This window comes from Rhopalosiphum maidis, chromosome 3 (genome assembly GCF_003676215.2).
Source record: "Rhopalosiphum maidis isolate BTI-1 chromosome 3, ASM367621v3, whole genome shotgun sequence".
NCBI lineage: Eukaryota > Metazoa > Arthropoda > Insecta > Hemiptera > Aphididae > Rhopalosiphum > Rhopalosiphum maidis.
In genome coordinates, this window is record NC_040879.1 from 17,206,062 (window position 1) to 17,226,616 (window position 20,555).

General features: G+C 27.3%; 1 protein-coding gene and 1 pseudogene across 1 annotated transcript in view; both read right to left on the bottom strand.

Moving 5' to 3' along the window:
• Window positions 1-789: 789 nt before the first annotated feature.
• On the bottom strand, window positions 790-2,273 carry LOC113557757 (annotated as a pseudogene).
• An 8,137-nt stretch (window positions 2,274-10,410) lies between these two features.
• The window catches only part of LOC113556938 (probable G-protein coupled receptor 158), a 31,799-nt gene continuing 21,654 nt past the window's right edge, over window positions 10,411-20,555 (bottom strand). Inside the window, exons 4-12 of the mRNA XM_026962181.1 lie at window positions 19,595-19,704; window positions 19,303-19,538; window positions 17,071-17,315; window positions 16,032-16,172; window positions 13,869-13,994; window positions 13,743-13,763; window positions 13,444-13,648; window positions 11,467-11,533; window positions 10,411-11,340 (exon numbers count right to left, since the gene is read on the bottom strand). Of these exons, the coding sequence (XP_026817982.1) occupies window positions 11,481-11,533; window positions 13,444-13,648; window positions 13,743-13,763; window positions 13,869-13,994; window positions 16,032-16,172; window positions 17,071-17,315; window positions 19,303-19,538; window positions 19,595-19,704 (1,137 nt within the window). The 3' untranslated portion in view covers window positions 10,411-11,340; window positions 11,467-11,480. The remainder of the gene's footprint in view (window positions 11,341-11,466; window positions 11,534-13,443; window positions 13,649-13,742; window positions 13,764-13,868; window positions 13,995-16,031; window positions 16,173-17,070; window positions 17,316-19,302; window positions 19,539-19,594; window positions 19,705-20,555) is intronic.

Genomic DNA, 20,555 nt, shown 5'->3' on the forward strand with positions numbered 1-20,555 from the left:
GTAGTTCTTTTTCTAGCCCTCATGAATTCAATCACTGATTGCAAGTGATCAAAAAAATTTTTTGTGTCACTACAAGAGTCACAGGTATCAACCACAACTAGATTTAATAAGTGTGCAAAGCACCATACATAAATTGCCTTTGAGTTTTCGCATTAAATAAATGTACGTAAGCCTGAGCACATAAGTTTTTCTTCCAATCAATGTTATGTTTCTCTGTTATTTCACAAAACTTTTCATACAATCCTTTTCCAGTTCCATCAGCTGCAGCCTCTAATGCTACAAGCCTTTCTTCAATAGCACCATGTATATTAACAAATCTTATAATAAATGAAAACTGTTCAATATTTGCGACATTAGTGGTTGTATCAATAATGACTGATAACAATCCAGCTTTTTTAATTCTAGTTAAAATTGAGCATCTTACTAATTCTCCCAAAATTTTAAAAATTTTATTTTGACTTAATTGTGATAAAAAAGTAAGTCTATTTATTTTTTTTTTTTAATTTATCTAAGTGTATTTTTAAAACAGCATTATGATGACTAGAAGCTCTACTAATTTTAAAAAATTACCTCTATTGTTTGAAGTTAACTTTTCATCATGTCCTCTAAGGGCTATATTCTGACGTGAAGTAAATATTATAATTTCAATGATGACACGAAGAGCTTCTCGATTCTCAGCAACATTTCTATTTGCATTTTCCATTATATGCAAATCAATTCTATAATTTTTTTGGTACAATCCCCGACTAATTTCGGATTCCAAATGTTCAGTGCTGCATTCATGATTCTTTATATTTCTATTGAGGTTTGTCCAATCATTTCATCCATTGGCCATGACTGATTTTTTGGCTTTAGTAAATCCAAATAACTTACAATAATAACAATATATTCGGTCAGAAGAAGGAGAGTAGGAAAGCCATAATCTTTTTGTTGGTAATTGATTTACAGTTTCTTTAATATAATAATATGATTCGTGGAAAGAACGGTTTCTACCCATAGAGTCTGTCTTAACAGGAAATGTATTACCAATCAATTCATTGGGTAATGGCTGACAAGGTCCTAAGTCAACAAGATAACTTAATAATGAACTTAACACATATTGAGGAATCAAAGCTGGATCATTTGCATATTTGTTGACTTCTATATATGTAGATCCTCCTTAAATAAAACAACAGTAATTTAGTATAAAACTACAAAGCATAAAAAATAACAAATAAACAAATTAACTGACAATTTAAATATTACTTACTAGCACACTGAGTAGAATCATTTATTGAAATACATTCTACATTTGATGCATCAACAGATTCATCATTCTCTGGGCATATAGATCCTCCTTAAATAAAACAATAGTAATTTAGTACAAAACTACAAAGCTACAAAGCATAAAAAATATAAAATAAACGAATATAAATTAATTGACAATTTAAATATTACTTACCAGCACACTGAGTAGAATCATTTATTGAGATACATTCTACATTTAATGCAAGCACTTTAATTTTTTTTTTCACTAAAATATCTTTATTTTACAGTCAAAAACCATAGTATATAACAAAAATTAAAAATTAATTCATTTTTACCCAAATATTTTGATTGTATTGCTTGAAATAAAAATTTCTCTGTGGAAAAAATGTATTTAAGTTTAATAGTTTAACTGGTTTAATAGAAAAATAGAAAAGTGCATATTAAAGTGTAAAATATGCCTTATAATAAAAAAGTAAAATATGCTTTTATATACAAAATAAAAACTAGCTTTGTGAAAACATGAGAGGTATTTTTTCATACTCTGATATTTTTGTGACTGTGCTACTGTGTTAAACAAATATTCAAATGCTAAAAGTCCTCTACCCTACTAATAAGTCATAAAGACAATAAAAAATAATATATGTTGAAAATCCCTGTAAATTAGGTTTCATAATAATTTTATAATTTTTAACATGTAATACTTACCAATATTTCAGTTAAAAACAGAGTAAAATTGTGTAAATAGAAGTATAATAGGTACTTACTTAAATGTGGTGAAAAAAAAGATTTGATATCTTGCGTTTTTCCAGCGCTTTTTTCAAGGTTTTTCAATTTACAAGCCTTTAAATGCCTGTTCCAGTTTGTCAAGTTCATTAATGTCTTAATCTTACCACACGCACATTTTGTTTCATCCATAGCATATATTATTTTAAAATGTAAAAGTATAATATGGGTAACGTGGGTAAAATGATGAACTTAAAGTCTTAAAATAATTAACAAATACAGTTCTGCGGATTACGATTCATAAATCACGCTGCTTAGCCTAGTGCCTGCCGGTAGACATTGAACAAATAACTAAATAAGAATCAAACACATTCACTCGTATTTTCTGATCCGCCAATGAACACGAAGTGGACTATCAAAATACCAAGCAGATATCATTTTATTTATAAAAATATTCAGACTATTTATAAATAACCATACGTTCCCCAATACCCGTATAATATACGTATGACATAAATATTATAAACAATAAAATTATCACCCATATTAGATAACATCCTAGTAACAACTATTTTACATAATAATAACTTACTATTATAACTAACGTCTTTCATCGATAATTTCTTTAAATTAATAAATATAATATTGTTTATATTCAATTCCTGGGTTTTTGTTACTGTACGACTACACTGAGTACACATACAATAATAATATACAACTGAACATTGAACATCTAATTTAATTGCAAGCTACAAACCTTTGAAAATACTTCAAGTTACCTTTTCCAACCATAGGACACCCACCCACACATAACATTTCTGTGAATCACGTGATTCAAATTTACCTCCTTCGAGCCGCCACAGTATGTCCCTATATATTATATTCGAATAAATAATTAATGCACATTATGGTTATATTTGAACTATTGCATAAATGTAACAAATGTAACATCTTGGTAACATAGATTAATGATTATGAATAAATAATGCGTGCATAATATGGTTGTATTAAGCTGTCGTAAGAATGTTGATAATTGATGTTTAAAACATGTTTTGTGAAAGACATTCATCATTTGCATTGCGTGAACAAAATATTGCACAGTGGGTACGGGTACGACCAAAGAACGATATGAATAAGTTTGTTAGCTTAAAAATAATCGATATTTTAAAAATGTTTGCAAATAATAAATATTATTTAATTAAGTGGTGAAAACGGTTTTTTGAATACAATACAAAAATACTGTTCGTTGAAACGGAGACGCGGTACCAGGGGCGCACGGGCCATTCGTTACACGTTCTTCAGTTTCGGCATTCATCGGCGGAGCCGTAGCTATATTAAAAAAAAACAAATGGTCACGGTGGCGACGGTGTACTCGCCGTGTCACAGTCACCGCATACATTCCTGTTACATATATTCTTATTATTTGTGGTTATGAGCACAACTTTTGTTGCACCGAGCAACTGAGGAAAAAATAAAAATAAAACTTATGCAATTTAAACTTGAAAATAAGTCTTTCAAATAAGATTATTCGCCTATGTTTTATCGAGATTTATAGGATTATGTAAGAACAACTTATAAGGACCCTGTATCCTGTCTAGTAATAATACTAGACATTACAAATTACTTTTTGGCATAAACTAAATTGGGATCTTCATAGTCTAATCCAAATGAAATGCTTACATATTAATTAATTATTTTCCAAAATATAATATTCAACGTAATTTTAACATAAATAAATATTAAATTTCAGTCTTTATGAAAGTAATACTTATAAAACATAAATTTTTTTGTTAGTATTATTAAATATTAAAATTATAGATTTATAAATCATATTTATCAAACATTTTTAAAAATTGTTTCTGAAAAAAAAATTTTTTATGTTTGTATAATATAGGTAAATATTTATTAAAAATGTATTGTTGTTTTTAACATTTTATGGTATAATGATATTCATTATTGTTTTTGGTACCTATAATAAAAAATGTTTATTATAATATATTTATGTTAAATTTTTTCAGGGGCAAAACTAGAGCAAGACTAAAAAAGAAAAACAACCTCAAAAGAGAAATTAACAAGAAAACGGACAAGGTATGAAGAGGAATGGTTAAATTAAACTTGGGCGAAGAGCATTTAAATAGGTCAGGTAAACTAAAAGCATCAAAGAAAAGAAACCACTAAAAAAATGTATAAATGACCACATTCAATCATTTACACTAGTTGATTCACATTATATTATGGAACGTACAAACAAAAAATACTTAAACTCAGATCTTAATATTTCCAAAATGTATCGTTCATTTAAAGAATGGATAACAGAAAAATAGTTAAGGAAGATGCTAAAAATGCAACATTTTAATAATATAGTGACATTTTTAATAATCACAATAATATCAGTATCTTTAAACCTAAGAATGATTTATGTGAAAAGTGTGACAAATATAAACTATCGACAACCGACGAAAAAGAAGCATATCAAACAATTTATGATCAACATTTATTGAATAAAAATATAGGCAGGCAAATGAAAAATGCAGATAAGGCACGTGGAATACTTGATCCTAAATGGTGTGTAGCATCATTTGATTTTTAAAAGGTTTTTACTACTCCATAAGGAGAGACAAGCAGTTTTTATTATAAACGGAAGTTTGCTACCTATAACCTAATCGTATACGACATACAAAAAATTTAGTGTATTGATTCGTGTGGAATGAATCTGGGGCCAAAAGGGGTGTCAACGAAATTTCCACTTGTTTGTTAAAATTTATGACGTCGTTAAAGCGAAAATATGGTATAACAGAATTTATTTTTTACTCCGACAATTGTGGTGAGCAAAATCGGAATAGATTCATTTATTTATTTTTAATCAAATCCAAGTTACGTTATTTTATAAATAATTAAATAATAAATATAATAATATTATTATTGATTTACGATGCATATTGCATAAGACATAAACATAAATATTTACTAGAAATAATTAAATTAAATTAAATTGAATTCTTGTTTAATTGTTTCTATTAACCAGAATTGTTTAATACAAATAACTTAATTAAATATATTATGTAGGTATAACATTCTATACCGTGGCATTCGGGCATATTGTTATAATATTTAATAACTAGTTAATAGTAAATACTAATAAATTGATAACTAATATAATATAATATGATGTGGATAAAAGGTACAACGCATAAATCACAAATATACAATTCTCAAGAAACAAGAATATAATATTATAAAATATTATCGTCATAAATAACCAAATCAGTTATTTCTGTTTTTGGTAATGGCTATGTTTGTATTTATAAACAGTAAAACAGCTAATATTGTCAATAGACAAAATAGTTCTTGGCGGTTCACTTTTCGTTCTCGGTTCTCGCAGTACGCAACTACATATGTATAGTAATTTTCTTGGCTTAATTTATATTTATGAATATTATTATTTCAAACCATATTACTGGGTATTTAGTATTTATACATATAAAAAAAAAAAATAATAACTTAACTTGCGTTAATAAGTTAATTGATACAATTCCATATAACTTCTAACTTAACTGAGTTAAAACAAAAATTAGATTAACTATTAATTTATCATAAAATGTTCTATTAACTTAACTCAGTTAAAAATTATCATTAACTTTCCCAGGCTTGGTATACAGTATATTAAATAAATTTTTTAATATATAATTATTGTTTTAAAAGAGTATACACTCTTTCAGTTTTCCACAAAAAAGGTGTAAGTTGAGACTTTTTATTTTACCACAAAAATCTCAAGTTGAGATACGACTTTAAATTTCCAAAAATATTCTGAAAAAATTATGATATTTTTCGAAAATTCAAAAATGAATTCATGGTCACATAAAGTCTGGATAAATAGGAAATTTTAAAATAAATGAAAAAAAAAATAGATTTAGAAATCAACTTTGAATGTTGTTTTGCTCCTCCTGAACAATTGACAAAATGAAGTTACTACCTTTTCCGTTGGACGTATCAACATTGTTGTTAAACCATCCTTTATAAATCTGGTTAGACTAGGTTTACCAAAAGATATCTAAAGGTTATGTCCAGTAAAAATTGAAAAACTCTATTTATCCATAGTAGACTAGTACCTAGTTTATCATCAGCTTTGTATTTATCTACTACAACAGCTGATTGTTGGTAAAAAGGAAAAAAAATAAATCGACTACTACCAATCAATATTTCGATTATATTAGGGTTGATACCAGTGGGTTTATTCAGCATTGGCGCATATACGGGCATATACTAAGCATAAGCATATGCTTATCACCCCCAGCTTATTTTGAGCTAAAAATATTGTTAAAAGTGTAATTTTGCATTTATAAAACTAAATTTAAGGACGTACCATGGTACATATTTTACATACATATATATCATATATGTACAGTATTGGATATTTAGGTTTGCAATGTTAGTATTTATAACGCATTTGGATTTTAGAAACTAGGCCTAAAAATCATAATAGCTATCGGCTTGTCAATATTTAATTTATAATTTTATTTTAAAATTTGGTTTTTACTAATTAAATGTTGAGTAAATAAATTCCACACAATTTGGTCAATAAAAAGGTCTTTTAAAAGTGATGTACTGGTGTCTTATGAAGTTTTAGGAGCTTAATATAAAAGTTTTATAGCATAGATCATAGTGTTAAAAAATTATTTGCTGAAAGTTCTCATATGGGCATGTAATCCGGAAGTATATCTGAACCTTTACAAATTAATTCAAGTTGCAATAACTATATCAATCTCATCACTCATCAGCAACATAAGAAAAGTCATTATCGTCAATGCGCCGCAGATTTGGTTACACACCAATATATTTATTTATTACACCAATAAAATTAGATTTATTAATCTTTCATCTTTATGTATACAAAGAAAACTAATAAATAGGTTAAAAATTAACATATAATTGACAGATTTGTGGTTATGAAAATACTTCTTGTATATTTAGAATCTGAGTGTCTTGTATTACCTATGTCTAATGTTGTTAAAATATTGTTGTTTTGCTCATAATTAGATGACGAACCCAACTCGTTAGTATCATTCTGTAAAATAAAATGAATAACTAAGCAAAATTGGTTGTATTATACACCAGGTATGAATGACATTTAGTACTATATATATATTTTTACTTCTATTTGACAGTAGAAAATATAAAAAAATATTTTATTTATTTTAAATGTTCTTAGTTATTTTACTCTAGTATAAAATCTTCATCGCTATCAGATATATTTCTGGTTGAATTATCATCTCCAGATTAATCTCTAATATATCCAAACAAAGCGATATGTCATTTTTATCCATAATAACTTTCAATTTTGTAGTAAAACTCGATGAAAGAATATGTTAATAAACTATTTTGACTTTTTTAGACTTCAGACGTTTCATCTGATCATTGGTCACTGCAAAATTGTATTAAATGTAACAGATAACAATAAATAGTAGACGATATCGAAATATAGTAATGTATTTCAAATTATCGTCATTATGATACAGCTATATTGCTATCAAGATTGAAAAAAAAAGATATTTATTATACTTACAAATTGTATTTATTTAATTATAATAACCATATATTGACATATTAATAATACAAAATAATACTGACATTTCATTTAATTACAAATTACGATAAAAAAAATACATAATTTATTTTCTTATGACAATGTTTTAGTAGGTACGTAGAATATGATTTAGGAGTATGGTACATTAAGAAATTAGAAATGTATATAATATTCTCTAACAACATACCATCCTATAATAGTATCAAGTTAGTGTGGTATAACAAAACATAAGTACTTATTTCAAAAACATTATGATTTGGACGGGAAACATTCATTAAAATATATTCTATGTTAAGGCATAAATATTAAAAATAAATGATAGATACATAATTTTTATAAATTTCTGATGTAACTATTCACAATATAACAATAAATAAATTTAGTAACTTATTTGATGGGGAGGTGTACCGTTAGGAAAAATATCTATTTTGAATAATAAAACAAAATTTATATTAGAATTGTAGAGGCCTTATTCCGGTTAAAATATTGCATTATTCTAGCACTACTATTTTGAAACCGAAGCATTTACACACGTTAATACTTCATACAAGCAAAAACTAAAACCACCCATATTTTTAAGCCATTGCCTAACCTACGTAACTAGATGTATCTGAAATGGTTTGTAAAAAAAACATGGATAATTCGCATAAACAATTAATTTAATAAAATAAACATGTTACACCCTAGATTGTGAAATTATCTCATCTGCTGTTTAGGTAACTAACAATATTTTCGAATATTTTAAATACTTAAAGCAAACAAGTATTACCCAACTAAAAATCCAAGTAAATTTATATCAATTTAGGTATTGTAAAATATCACCGCATCGTTAAATATTAAGGAGAAATAAAAGAATAAAACATGATACTAAAAACAAATTTTATTTCCATAAAATATTATGTTTAAAAAAAACTTTTTATTGTACACTTTGTTCACAACTTAAATTCAAATAGGTTTGGTTGATTAATAAAATTCAAAGTAGTTTATCTTGATCAAAGATCAAGTATTAAAATTGTAATGAAAATAACTTGTAATCATAAATTATACACCTAAAATAACAAAACGAAATAAGCTTTCAGGTAATATTACCAAATTCCATTGTAATATGAAACTCAAGAAAGCAATACCACTACTAGCCTGGGCCGCCCAGCAATTTCAAGAAGCGTGGCTGCAGTCTTCATCTAAGCAAAAATAAAACCACGATTGAAAAATTATAGGTAGTATCCCATAAACAAACTGTATTTAAAAATAAGAAAATTATTGAAAAATTCTCAATCAGAATTGTTAACTAATGTTTCAAAAAATTAGAGACAATAGAATAGAGACTATAAAACATACAAAGGGTACCTACCTTAGTATTAAAGTATAATTTACCAAATAGGTAAAAAATATTAATGATAAGTAGTTCATACTTAGCGGTTGGTTACATATTAAATCAGCCCCAAATGTCACAATAAAGAAGTTATGGCTATAGAATTTATATAATTATTAATAACAATAAAAAGATAAAGCTTATATCGTTTAACACGGTAAATATATGTAATTTTTCAGTTAAACTGACTATTAATATTAAAAATTATAATAAATGTCATTGCACATTATTTAAAAAAATAAAAACCCTGATGTGTTAATAAAATCCGTTTTGAGCGCATAATATTACCATCAGTTTTAAGTCAAGGTAACAAAATATTATCTAGATATGATTAAGAGTTTATGAAAAAACATTATAACTGCGTAAGGACCTTTTTCACTATTACGATTGCGTATGTTCTACTTAACCAAACTTAGCACAACGTTTCCGTTGATCACAATCATTAAACATTGTAAAATAACTTATTTTAGGAAATTATTACTAATATTTGATACATTTTTAATTAGTTTTACTGTAATTATGATTATACGATTTCCTGGCATGTCGCACTTCAACATCATTATATTATTACCTATACCATAGGTGGAGCCATCCTTCATGTTCAGGGGCTGTAGATATTTCTGTAAATCTTAACTCCCGCTCTTCATAAAAATATTATTATTTTATTTTATTGTAATTTTGGAGCGGGTCGTATGGAATAGTCGCGCGGGCCTTCGATTACCGACCACTCGCCTAACCACACTCCATTAGTTATATATAGATTTAGTTCGAATAGAATATAAACTTAAAAAAGGTTTAGAAGGTTTATTTAGTCATTTTTATTCGAATTACATTTATATATAATGAAAATCCATACAACTATTATTTAACTTTATGCGTTTTAGATCTGATTTTTTTAGACACGGTTTTTATGTGTTTTTTTTATTTAAGTATTTAAGATAAACTTTAGATGAATTAAACAATATATATATAAATATATATATATATATCATCATACTCATCAGATAAAAGATAAGTAGTTAACTAGTTATTTTTACATAAATTCAACAATGGCTTCTACATACACAACAAATTATTAAAATTCGTTAGTTACCTATCTATGACCTGGTAAATTTTTTGTCTAGGGTGTAACAACGTATTTAAAATGTGTAACAAATAATAAATGGTATTCGTCATTAGTTTTTTTTTTGTAAAAAACATGTTTAACCACTAATATTTTCAATTAAATTCGAAGTAATATATTATTTTTAATAATTTGTAATCCATCCATAGTATTTGGTTATTGAAATAATAAATTACCATAAATGTAACAACTTAAGTTACAATGAGTTAATTTTAATTTAACTTTTATTTCAACATCTTGTAGAACATGAATAACTCAATAAATATTTATATTTTTCAGTTATAAATTGTTAATCGATACAATATTGATGATAAAATTATTATTGCAGTAAATAGCTCCTTAAAATCATTAAGCTTGGTATAATTATATAAAAATTGTTTATTTTTAATATTCATAAATGGTATTTAAAATTAGCATTACTTCTGTAACGCTTAATATATCGCGCTAAATTCAGGATGCAAATTCACTAAAACATTTAGTTAATTTTTCAACAAACGCTTTAGCTTTTATTTTATTTACTTAAATTAATTTCTTACTAAAACTTTTGACTTGAATAATCGATGTTATGTAATTTTATCACTCATATTCTTTATAAAATAATTTTATTCTTATGAAGACGTCTCGGCTGTATTTATTATGTCCGTCTAACAAGTACGGTATATGACAAGATTATATTCAACTGTTTATGTTAAGAAATAAGCTGCATTGTTTCTAATATTACCGTTTATCAATCTAATGTCAAACCTAAAAGTAATAATATTATCAATTGTTTGTTGTAGCAATTCTTCAATATTTTTATTTTAAAGCTAGGTTTGAGAACTTAAATATTTTACAACCTAACAAATTTCTTTAAAATTATAGTACCTATCGAAAAAATCACTTACAACAAACCACAAACCATGTTGCTACCTTTGGATTTGATAATAAAAGTGATGATAATCGTAATCTGCTAAGCTTAAATTTATTATGTTAGAATATTGCTAACCTAACCTAACTTGTAATCAAACAAATGCAAGTAAGACGTCTTTTTAATAAGCAATTTCTTTATCACGATTTTTAACACTAGTTTGATTTAAATAGTACCAAAAAGCGTGATTTTTCTTTTTAGTGGTTTTTCATCCCAATCAGAATTAAATTATTTAGCAAAAGTGCATCAGTAATTAGTGTAGGAATTTGTTTTATCTATTTCATTTAAAATAGGTACTAACACATCTCTAAAACTGCCGTTGGTCACCCATAGTAACATAAAATTCAACTCTTACTAACTTTTTTATGGACATTACAGTATTTCTGAAACAGTAAACAAAATAATTATACCAACAATATAAAAAATTAATATAAAATATATATAATGCTATCATTCGTATTTTTAATTTTTAATATATATAAAAACAAACATAAGATTAAGTTTCTTACCTAAGCCAAAGCCATCAAGTCGACGCGTTGAATTTTGAACACGATGGTCCTTCGCCATAGCTGTTATCTAATAAATATAAAAATAACTGTGAGAATTAGGAAAAGAAAATAACCGAGAAATTTAAGAAAACGCCAACCCTACATATAATACCTCCGCCTTACATACCTACATACAACCCAATAAATTTGCGTTCAGAAGAATTTATTTTAAGTTGTTAGTTTTAATATTATAGTAAATTTATGTAAAATATTGCAACTTTAAAATGTTCTTAGCTTACTTTAAAATTAAAATATTAATAAATGTAGCGGCGTAGATAATATTCTTACGTTTAAGTTTGATGATAGGTAAATTTTCTTTAATATTAAAACTAATAACATAAAATGGATTTTACTGAACGAAAATAGGCTATGTAATATGTTGTATATAATATGTTAAACGGAGATAACACGTGCGGGCGTTCTCTTATGAAACGAATAAAACTAAATTACATTTGTATATTCAATGTAATTTATTTTATATTACATGAAGTAAAAAATCAATAATTGATGGCTCTTATTGTTTTCTTAGAATATTTGTAATTATTATTAATACTATTAATATTATTACTAAACTAAATAATTAGTTCGAATAAATGTATTCATATCACCTTATGGGTTCTATATTTCTTCGTACTGATAAATATATAATTTTCAATTTGATGGATCCAAGCTCTCATATCGATATGATATGCTGTGAGGCATTGACATTTTTTGGACTTGTAATGACTGATTAAAGAATTTACCGAAAATAATACTGTAAAGGCATTATACTGTGTACTAATGAGACCGATTTTAGAGCACGGCTCAGTAATCTGAGATCCACGTATTTCAAATGATTCTATGTAACTCAAAAGAATCCAACGCAAATTGTTGAGTTATGCAAATCTATCATAGGTATTCAATGTCTTCGTCCCTCATGATTACGCCCCAGTCTTAAAGGTGTTTAGCTTAAACTCCTTAGCAGATTGTAGACGGACAAAACTTGGGCAAGACTCTTTTAAGGAGTCTGTTATCTAACGCTATTAATTGTCCTATTCTCTCATCACTTATTTACTTTAAAATTCTTCAATATTCTACCCGTAGGTACATAATTATGTATTTTCCTATTCTTCTATTCAAAAGTACTTATATGAAAAACCAATGAGACAGTTAATGTCGTTCACCAATGAAGACCCCTTCATTTCTTATTTAACTATTTTTAATTACTCTATCTTTCCCCAGTTTTATCCTTGTCTCAGACATTTACAAAAATTACAACAGAATAGATGACTCTAAAAGGAACTCATAAGTTATAACCGGCTTTGGTTTAATTTCAACATAGCGACTCCATATCAAAAGTAGTTACTATCATATTAGAAATGTTAAAACAAGTTTAGTAAGAATTTTTCTAAAATTAAATTTCCTATATCAAAATCAAAATTATTGTATTTCTATTATTTTAGCTTAGATTGTATAAGTATAGCTCATAATCGAATATTATATTTTTAGACTCGAAAATGGTAATAATTATATTATTGCATTGATCCTGAAATATCGTAAGAATAATATTATTATTTTATTCTTATTCAGTGTTTATTTTTCAACTGTGGAAAATATACATTTATCGAAGCTGTTTGTTTTAATAATTTTAAAATTATATTTGATAGTATTGGTGCCGATAATAATGCATTATTCATGCACTGAATCGAATAATTACGACAATGGTCTGATTCAGCAACCATAAGTTTTTATTTTAAATGCTTTTATATACTATGATATGTATATACGTTCATAAGTATAAATTAAATACATTAATTTATAGCTTTTTCACGACTTTCCACTGACGATTTGGATTATAGATACTGAGTTATTATGGTTCATTGGTTGTCCAGGTGGGGTAATATTAATTTAATATCTAATTATAGCTTTGAGGTCATGTAAAAATGTCTTTATACTTACCATTACCGTCATTAAATTCGTTACAAGTAGTCTGGTGTATCCCCGTCGTTGAATGGCAACTACAAATACCATTCCCGACAGCAGGAGCGTCTTCATTGCTAACTACTGAGTCTTCCGGGGATTTGGATATTTCATTTGTCTCATTCGTTTCACTTATTTCTGATGAATCTAGTTCTTTATTTTTTTTTCGAATTTTAATTGATGACTAAAATAGAAATTAGGTTTACTATTATAGTATCTCAAATGTGAGAAAATTGAACCTAATAATGGTAAGCCAATATTTCACCAAAGTGTCATACCTTGTCTCTGCTTCCTTTCTTCTATAACCATCCCGAGAACATAGAAAAAAAATATTTTGTTTTTATTTTATTCAACGAAACAATACATTTTCCCACTCCTGGTTTCAGCTGGTTCAGTTTATTTACCTGTAATGAAAATCGTCTATGTGGCAATTTCTTTCCACCTTTTCGTTTAGATATATGAGGGTTTTTCTTACATACAGTTTTATCCCGTAATATTCCCATTTGTACATAAACACGACTGAGTTCTTCCTGAAACATAATTTTAATCAATTTTTTTTTGCTAAAACTTATTGTATCAAATTCTTTTGAATTTAATATTTTAAAACTAATGTAACTCATTTTAATGAGTAATATTTCCATCAAGTTAAATAAAAAATTATCCAGGCCCTTGATTTAAATATTTGAATAAATAGATATTTAATTAAATTATATTGTGGTTAATTAATTATCCTAACCATTTATTATTTTATTATTACAATTAGGTTTTTAATCATTTGTCTTTAAAATGTTCAATTGAACGATGTAATTATTTGTTTGTAATAACATTCACTACGTATATTACTTCTTCAGTATACTACATATTGTTTTAAATTATAACTTGTACCGGTCTTCCTCTCTTGAAATTATAATCATTCAGTATAAACTTTGAGTACTTTGGAAGTCAATCCAGCCTATCAATTTAAGTTTTTTGTTCTTATTCGTTCCTAAGTATTGAATCTTGTTTTTGTTGCTAGCACAATTTAGTGGTTTCTTATTATCTCTATCTGCTATTTTTTGGAGATTTTAACGATGGTATTCATTGATTACCTTTTTTGCGTAGAGTACCATGTAGTACGCCAGTATTTCATCATGAATCCAGATAAACCGTCTAAAATCTTAACTAAACTAAACCTCTCATTATTAACCGGTTCCGTGAAGCAATAGTGCGTCTACTAAAATTATTTCTTCAAATATTAGACCATAAGTGTTACTTTTATTGATTATGTGATGTCAACTTTTTCATTTTTCCGTGTGGACTAGTAATCCTTCGATAAAATGTAGTGTCCACCCAAGTCTTACAACTCGAAAACTTAGTTTTTGAGAGTAGTAGCAGAACTTAAAGTGGAAAACTCAGCGTTGTGTAAAAGTTGACATACTTAAGGACAAAGTTGCAAACATTGAGTTTTATCCAACATTTACCCGTGTGTCAACAATTATTAGGTACTCACTTTTTGCAATACATTTTTGTACTGTGAACTAAGTTTGTTTTTTTAACTATAATGCATAAATATTTGGTAAATGTGAAGCAACTAATTCTTGCTTATGAATATAGGCAGGGTATTAGTTTATATTAATAAATGTCTATCCTTATTTTCCCAGATGTCAATTATAATAACTATTTGTTCTCTTCTTCTTCGGATCTTTTTCTTTCATAATTTGTGTTTACGTTCTACCTTACTCATACTTCTTTATTTATGAGTCACATAGACTATGTTTAATATGATAGTGTTGTTGTGTTTTTTTTATTTTTTGAGGCAACTTCAATTTGTCCAAAATAACTTGGTCTGTAAATAAAAAAGCCTTCACTACAATTAAAATTCTGGACTCTGAGTTCTCTGTATTCCTAAAAACTTAACTCTAGCAGGTTTCTCACAATATAATAATATTTTTGTTAATTGTGTATAATTTATTGTAGATGATTCAGTGTATTAATGATTTTTAATAAATCTGCAATTAGCTACATGTAGTCGTCTCGTCAGATCCTCACTAATCTTCCTTAAGTATTAAATTGAATGAGGTAACATCTATTCACAGTTCGAACCAACTTACAACTTTTATTATATTCATAAGGGTTACTACAATTTTATTATTAAATATCAATCCTCTTAACTAGGAATCAACATTATCTTGTTACGATATAAACTATTCAATTTATATGTTCTAGAACGACCCTAATTTTACATTAGTACGTTCTTAGGTTAAATTTTATCAAATCCCGTTTCGCTACATGTGCCTCTAAATAAATCAAGAACTCTGTTTTCCAAAAAAAAAAATAAACTTACTCTTGTGTTGTTTAAATCAAAGCTAAGAAATATTTATTTCTAGTGCTGAAAAAATACTTTATAAAAAAAGGTAAAAATGTCTATGAATTTATTAAAAAGAATTTTTCACTTATTCATGCTTCCAAATCTGTTTATTTTAATTATAGTATTCTTAAGGATGCGTAATTATTATTATTGGAGAATACCAAATATTATTGTAATTTAAAATACGTACATATTAATACTATTAATTTCAAAGTGTTACCCTTATTTCATCTGAAGTCATTTCTGATATGTTCATTTCTCTGAAGTCTTTATCTGCCATATCAGCTTTTAATGATTCTGAAAGTTCTTGATTTATGGCTGAATGCCTGAGTTCGGCGTTCACTTTTTTTTGATACCATATCTAATGATTGAAAATATTCATATTAAAAACAATACTAAGAATATATCGCATCAGCAATAGAAATATATTACATTTTTATATAAACCAATTATTATAATTATTAACTAATTATTATAAAATCGACCTTAATATTCATTCTACGCTTCTAGACGAAGTGTGTCGAACTCAATATTTCTACATTGATTGTTTGTACAACTACAACATATTTAAAGATCTATTGATCTAACTTAGGCATTGAACATTTATTTGAATATTATAAATCTCTTATTTTAAAGATAAAGAAGTAGATAAATTATGCGAGTATCCGTTACTGTTTAAATAAATCAGTTTGTATATAAGTGAAGATGAACATTGAACATAAAACATTAAACCCTGATTGAATATATTTACTGTCGTAATAAATAATGTTGCGGAGTTACTTTTATGTTACTCTAAATTAGTGTGTGTTTAAGGTTTAACTCTAAACAAACAAGTTATTTTTACAATCATATCTTTATTGTAATATGTATTAAGGTAATTATTTTATTGAACAATACTCATTATTTGGAAATCTATTAACGTTTTCTAAAATATTTTTTTACATGACCCAGTCGAAATAAAACATTATTTAAAAATGTATATATATATTTTTAAATATTATTTATCTTATATATTTTCAAGTTTTTACTAAATTGAATAAGAACATACATTTTAATTCATTATTATTTTTTTAAGTATTTCGACGCACACAAATAGAAACTCAATGTAACAAATAGTTATAAGTATTTGTATAAGTTTTTGTGAGCGGAATAGTATACTACTAACATTTTTCAGGTTATCCTCGTACCACTTCATTCTGCTCACCCATCTAATGAGTGTTTTTCAATAAAAGAATCACAATGTTTATGTATATACTTACCTTTGGTGCAAATATGATTATCAAAGCAAGAGTATTAGTCAACAGGCTGCGCGAAAAGGCGGCTATGAATGTCACATCCTGGTGGAATGGTATTGGATAGACTGTACGAATAGTATTATAAATAGAACTAAAAGTTAATTCTGCTGTAATTGCGTAAAAAAGAAAACGCCGCTCTTCAAACTGCACGCGAGCATTACGTGCCGAATTTCCATAGTATAAACCCACAGTTAAAATCATTATTTCACCTGTAAATCATAAAATCATTTTCATACTTCTCATTTACAACCTAACAAATTTAAATATATGTTTTTTAGCCAAAATTAAATTAGATTTTAAACATAATCTTCCAATCATCCAATGTTTTTTCCAAATCGTTCAACATTCATGTCATCGAATAATTGAATTTTTCAAAAACCAAAGAATAACGATATCAAATATATGCCCATAATATAGTTAATTTATCATTGCTTGCATGTAATTTCATCTCATATAGTTTTTAATTTGAGAACCAATTGCTTATTTGTAGTTGTATATTATATTTATTTACATTATTAAACAATCCTGTACCGATGATCCTTTGTTATTTTTTGGTTTAAATACTATACTTCGTTACATGAGTGAAGGTACACGAGTCGTGCATCCATCTTCAACCATCAATAGTACGGAGGACAAATTTTCCCACTCTTTACCACCTGAACTCAAATTGTTTGCTATGTTCTTTAATTCTCAGAAGCTAACTTGCTTACTCATTTTTTTCTGTGGTATTGCCTCACTGGGGTGAATCGTTTGTAAAATACTTACCGTCATGTGACATTGTTTATTGAACAAAATAATTCAAATTAAATTACAAGTTAATATATACAATAATTATACAAATCTACAATAATAGAAGCATATGACCATCGTCGTGTCTCTCGTATCACTGCCTCCATCGTTCTTCGCCCTATTTCGTAGATATAATTTCCTCTACCCTACGATAGAATAATCTGTAAAATTCTTCCGCGTCCATATAGATTGCTGCGTTTTCAGTTTCGTCAATAGAGTGGTCATAAATGGTTGGCCCACACAGTAGTTTGGGCAAGTCTCGCATGATAAGAGGACATCTTTGGATGGGTAAAGTCCTGAGCATCTAATGTATCTACGGTCTCAGCATATTCGACTCAGCTGAACACACTGTGTTTCATTGCTGTAAATGGGACGCAGAGAGGTTGGAAATTCAAACTTGTTTATTTTTATAACTATTTAGGTTTGATCTCACATTATTTTCCATATAAATATGATTCTTCGCTTTGTAAGTGTCTTCAACGATCAGTTCAAAAATGAAGTGGTGCCGTTTAATCTAATTCAATCTAATGTGATCAATCTTTACCTCGAGGAGAAAATTCATTAGTATATACCAAGTTTAACGATCGTAGAAGGTAAGGTGACTACAATAGTATCTAGTCGAAATAGCATTAATAATATATTAAGATAAAAAGTTTTAAAAACTTAAAAATATGGAATAAAAATTGTAAAGTGAAATATTTAAGAATATATTCATCTTTCGCTATTATGCACAATCTCTTATTTTAAAATTCGCTATTTTGTATTTTCGTGATTATTGGTTTCGTTTTTTTGGCCTAGGCCATTCTTGGATTGGTGTATAGAAGGGATAAACCTTAGAATGGAATACTTGTTGTGAGTGTTCAAGTGCCAATTAAGATATTTCACATACTTTACTAAAAGCCTTCGATGACTAATGAAAGAAGTTCTCGATTAAAAAGAATTGATAGTTTTACACATATTCAAGTAAAATCGTGTGAGGGGGGGGGGGGTTAACTCAAATTAATAGCAAATAACATAGCAAAAGACCTCATACAATTATCAAAAGTCACTGCCGATAAACAATAATAAGAAATCAATTATGAAAAGAAAAAAGGGACTTTCTTCACACAAGTGTAATTAGAAAACAAATCACCTAGTTTGAATGATTAACTCTCATGTTTTTGATATACGTTATACTAGCATGATCCTACCTATATATAACTAAGAAATTAAGTAACACAATTTAATTTTAACAAATTTAAACATATCATAAGTAGGTATAGTTATCCTTAAGAAATACTAAATTATATAATGTAATTTCAAAACAAAACTGTACAAAAAGAATGCTTCATCAGCCAGAGTTAATTTCATGTAAATAATAATAAAATACTTATTATAAAATGAAACTGTAATACTTTAATTAGTTACCGAATTCCGTAACGTGATTCCACCACTGAGGTTTACACATAGTGTATAAAAAACCATCATCGGTTTTAATATGCGTCAAGAGAATCCATCCTTCATTAAAGAAGTTAAGACTAACTGCAGTCCAGGCCGTGAGGTAAATAATTACCACAATAACACCAAACGATAAATATTTCAGCAGATCTTTGTCAGTTATTGTCCAACAGTGCGCTTTTCTAGTACGAAACTGCATCAAAATCCTATTAATATGTAAATATTAGTAAACTGGAATAAATAAATTTATATCACAAAATACCTATACAGTTTCAGATCGATTGCGCCGTAGAATATCACGAATCCCAATTCTCGGAACCATGGAGCTAAAAGGCATAATGGTAATGTTGGTGTAAAGTACTGGACGAGAACCTATAAAAACAAGAAAACGTGCATATATTAATTATTAGCCAATTAATTTTAATCAGGGTTAAACTTAAAAAAGATCATGGTATAGATTAGGGGGAGGGTCACAGATGAACCGATGGTGACTTGTTATATACTGTGATCAGTTAAATTCGATCCACTAGTCTGGCGAATATTTATCACGGCCACTAGGAGCACTAGTATTAATATCATCTGTATAAACACTAATTGTCGCTGATTGGCGACTTGGAGTACACTGATGCCTAATCACAGCAGAGCACCTGACACCGACTAGTGGCGTCTAACTAGGCGTAACCGTTTTTCGCCAAAATGACCCTTGCCCGTTATCACTATGACCGTTTTCTGTCAAAAAATTAATAAATTATTTAAGATATTTTTTGAGGACTCCTTATATCAGTTATATCCCGCATCATTTATTTTTTTTTATCTAAAAAATCATACATAAATTATTACAAATTAAATATGATTAGTTACAGATTTTATTAACGTACCTCATGTAAACGTATACTGCTTGTGGTGGAGATAGAAAGTTATTATGATTACTACTAAGTTATTATTATTATTTCATCGCAATGTTATCAGCAGATAATTGACTAGTTATTGTTCGCTATCAGTCGAACCTGTAATTTTAAACCATGGTCTGTGACAAAGCAAACGAAAAATTTTATAAATTTCTATCATTTTAGAGAATATTGAAGTGATATCAAGTAACAGTAGACATGGTATTTAGCTAATATACAACAATTTTAAATGCTACAATAAACAGTGCGTTTCTAAAATGTTTATAAAAAATAATTAGGAATAAGATAAGATATAGATAATAGTTTATGATCAAT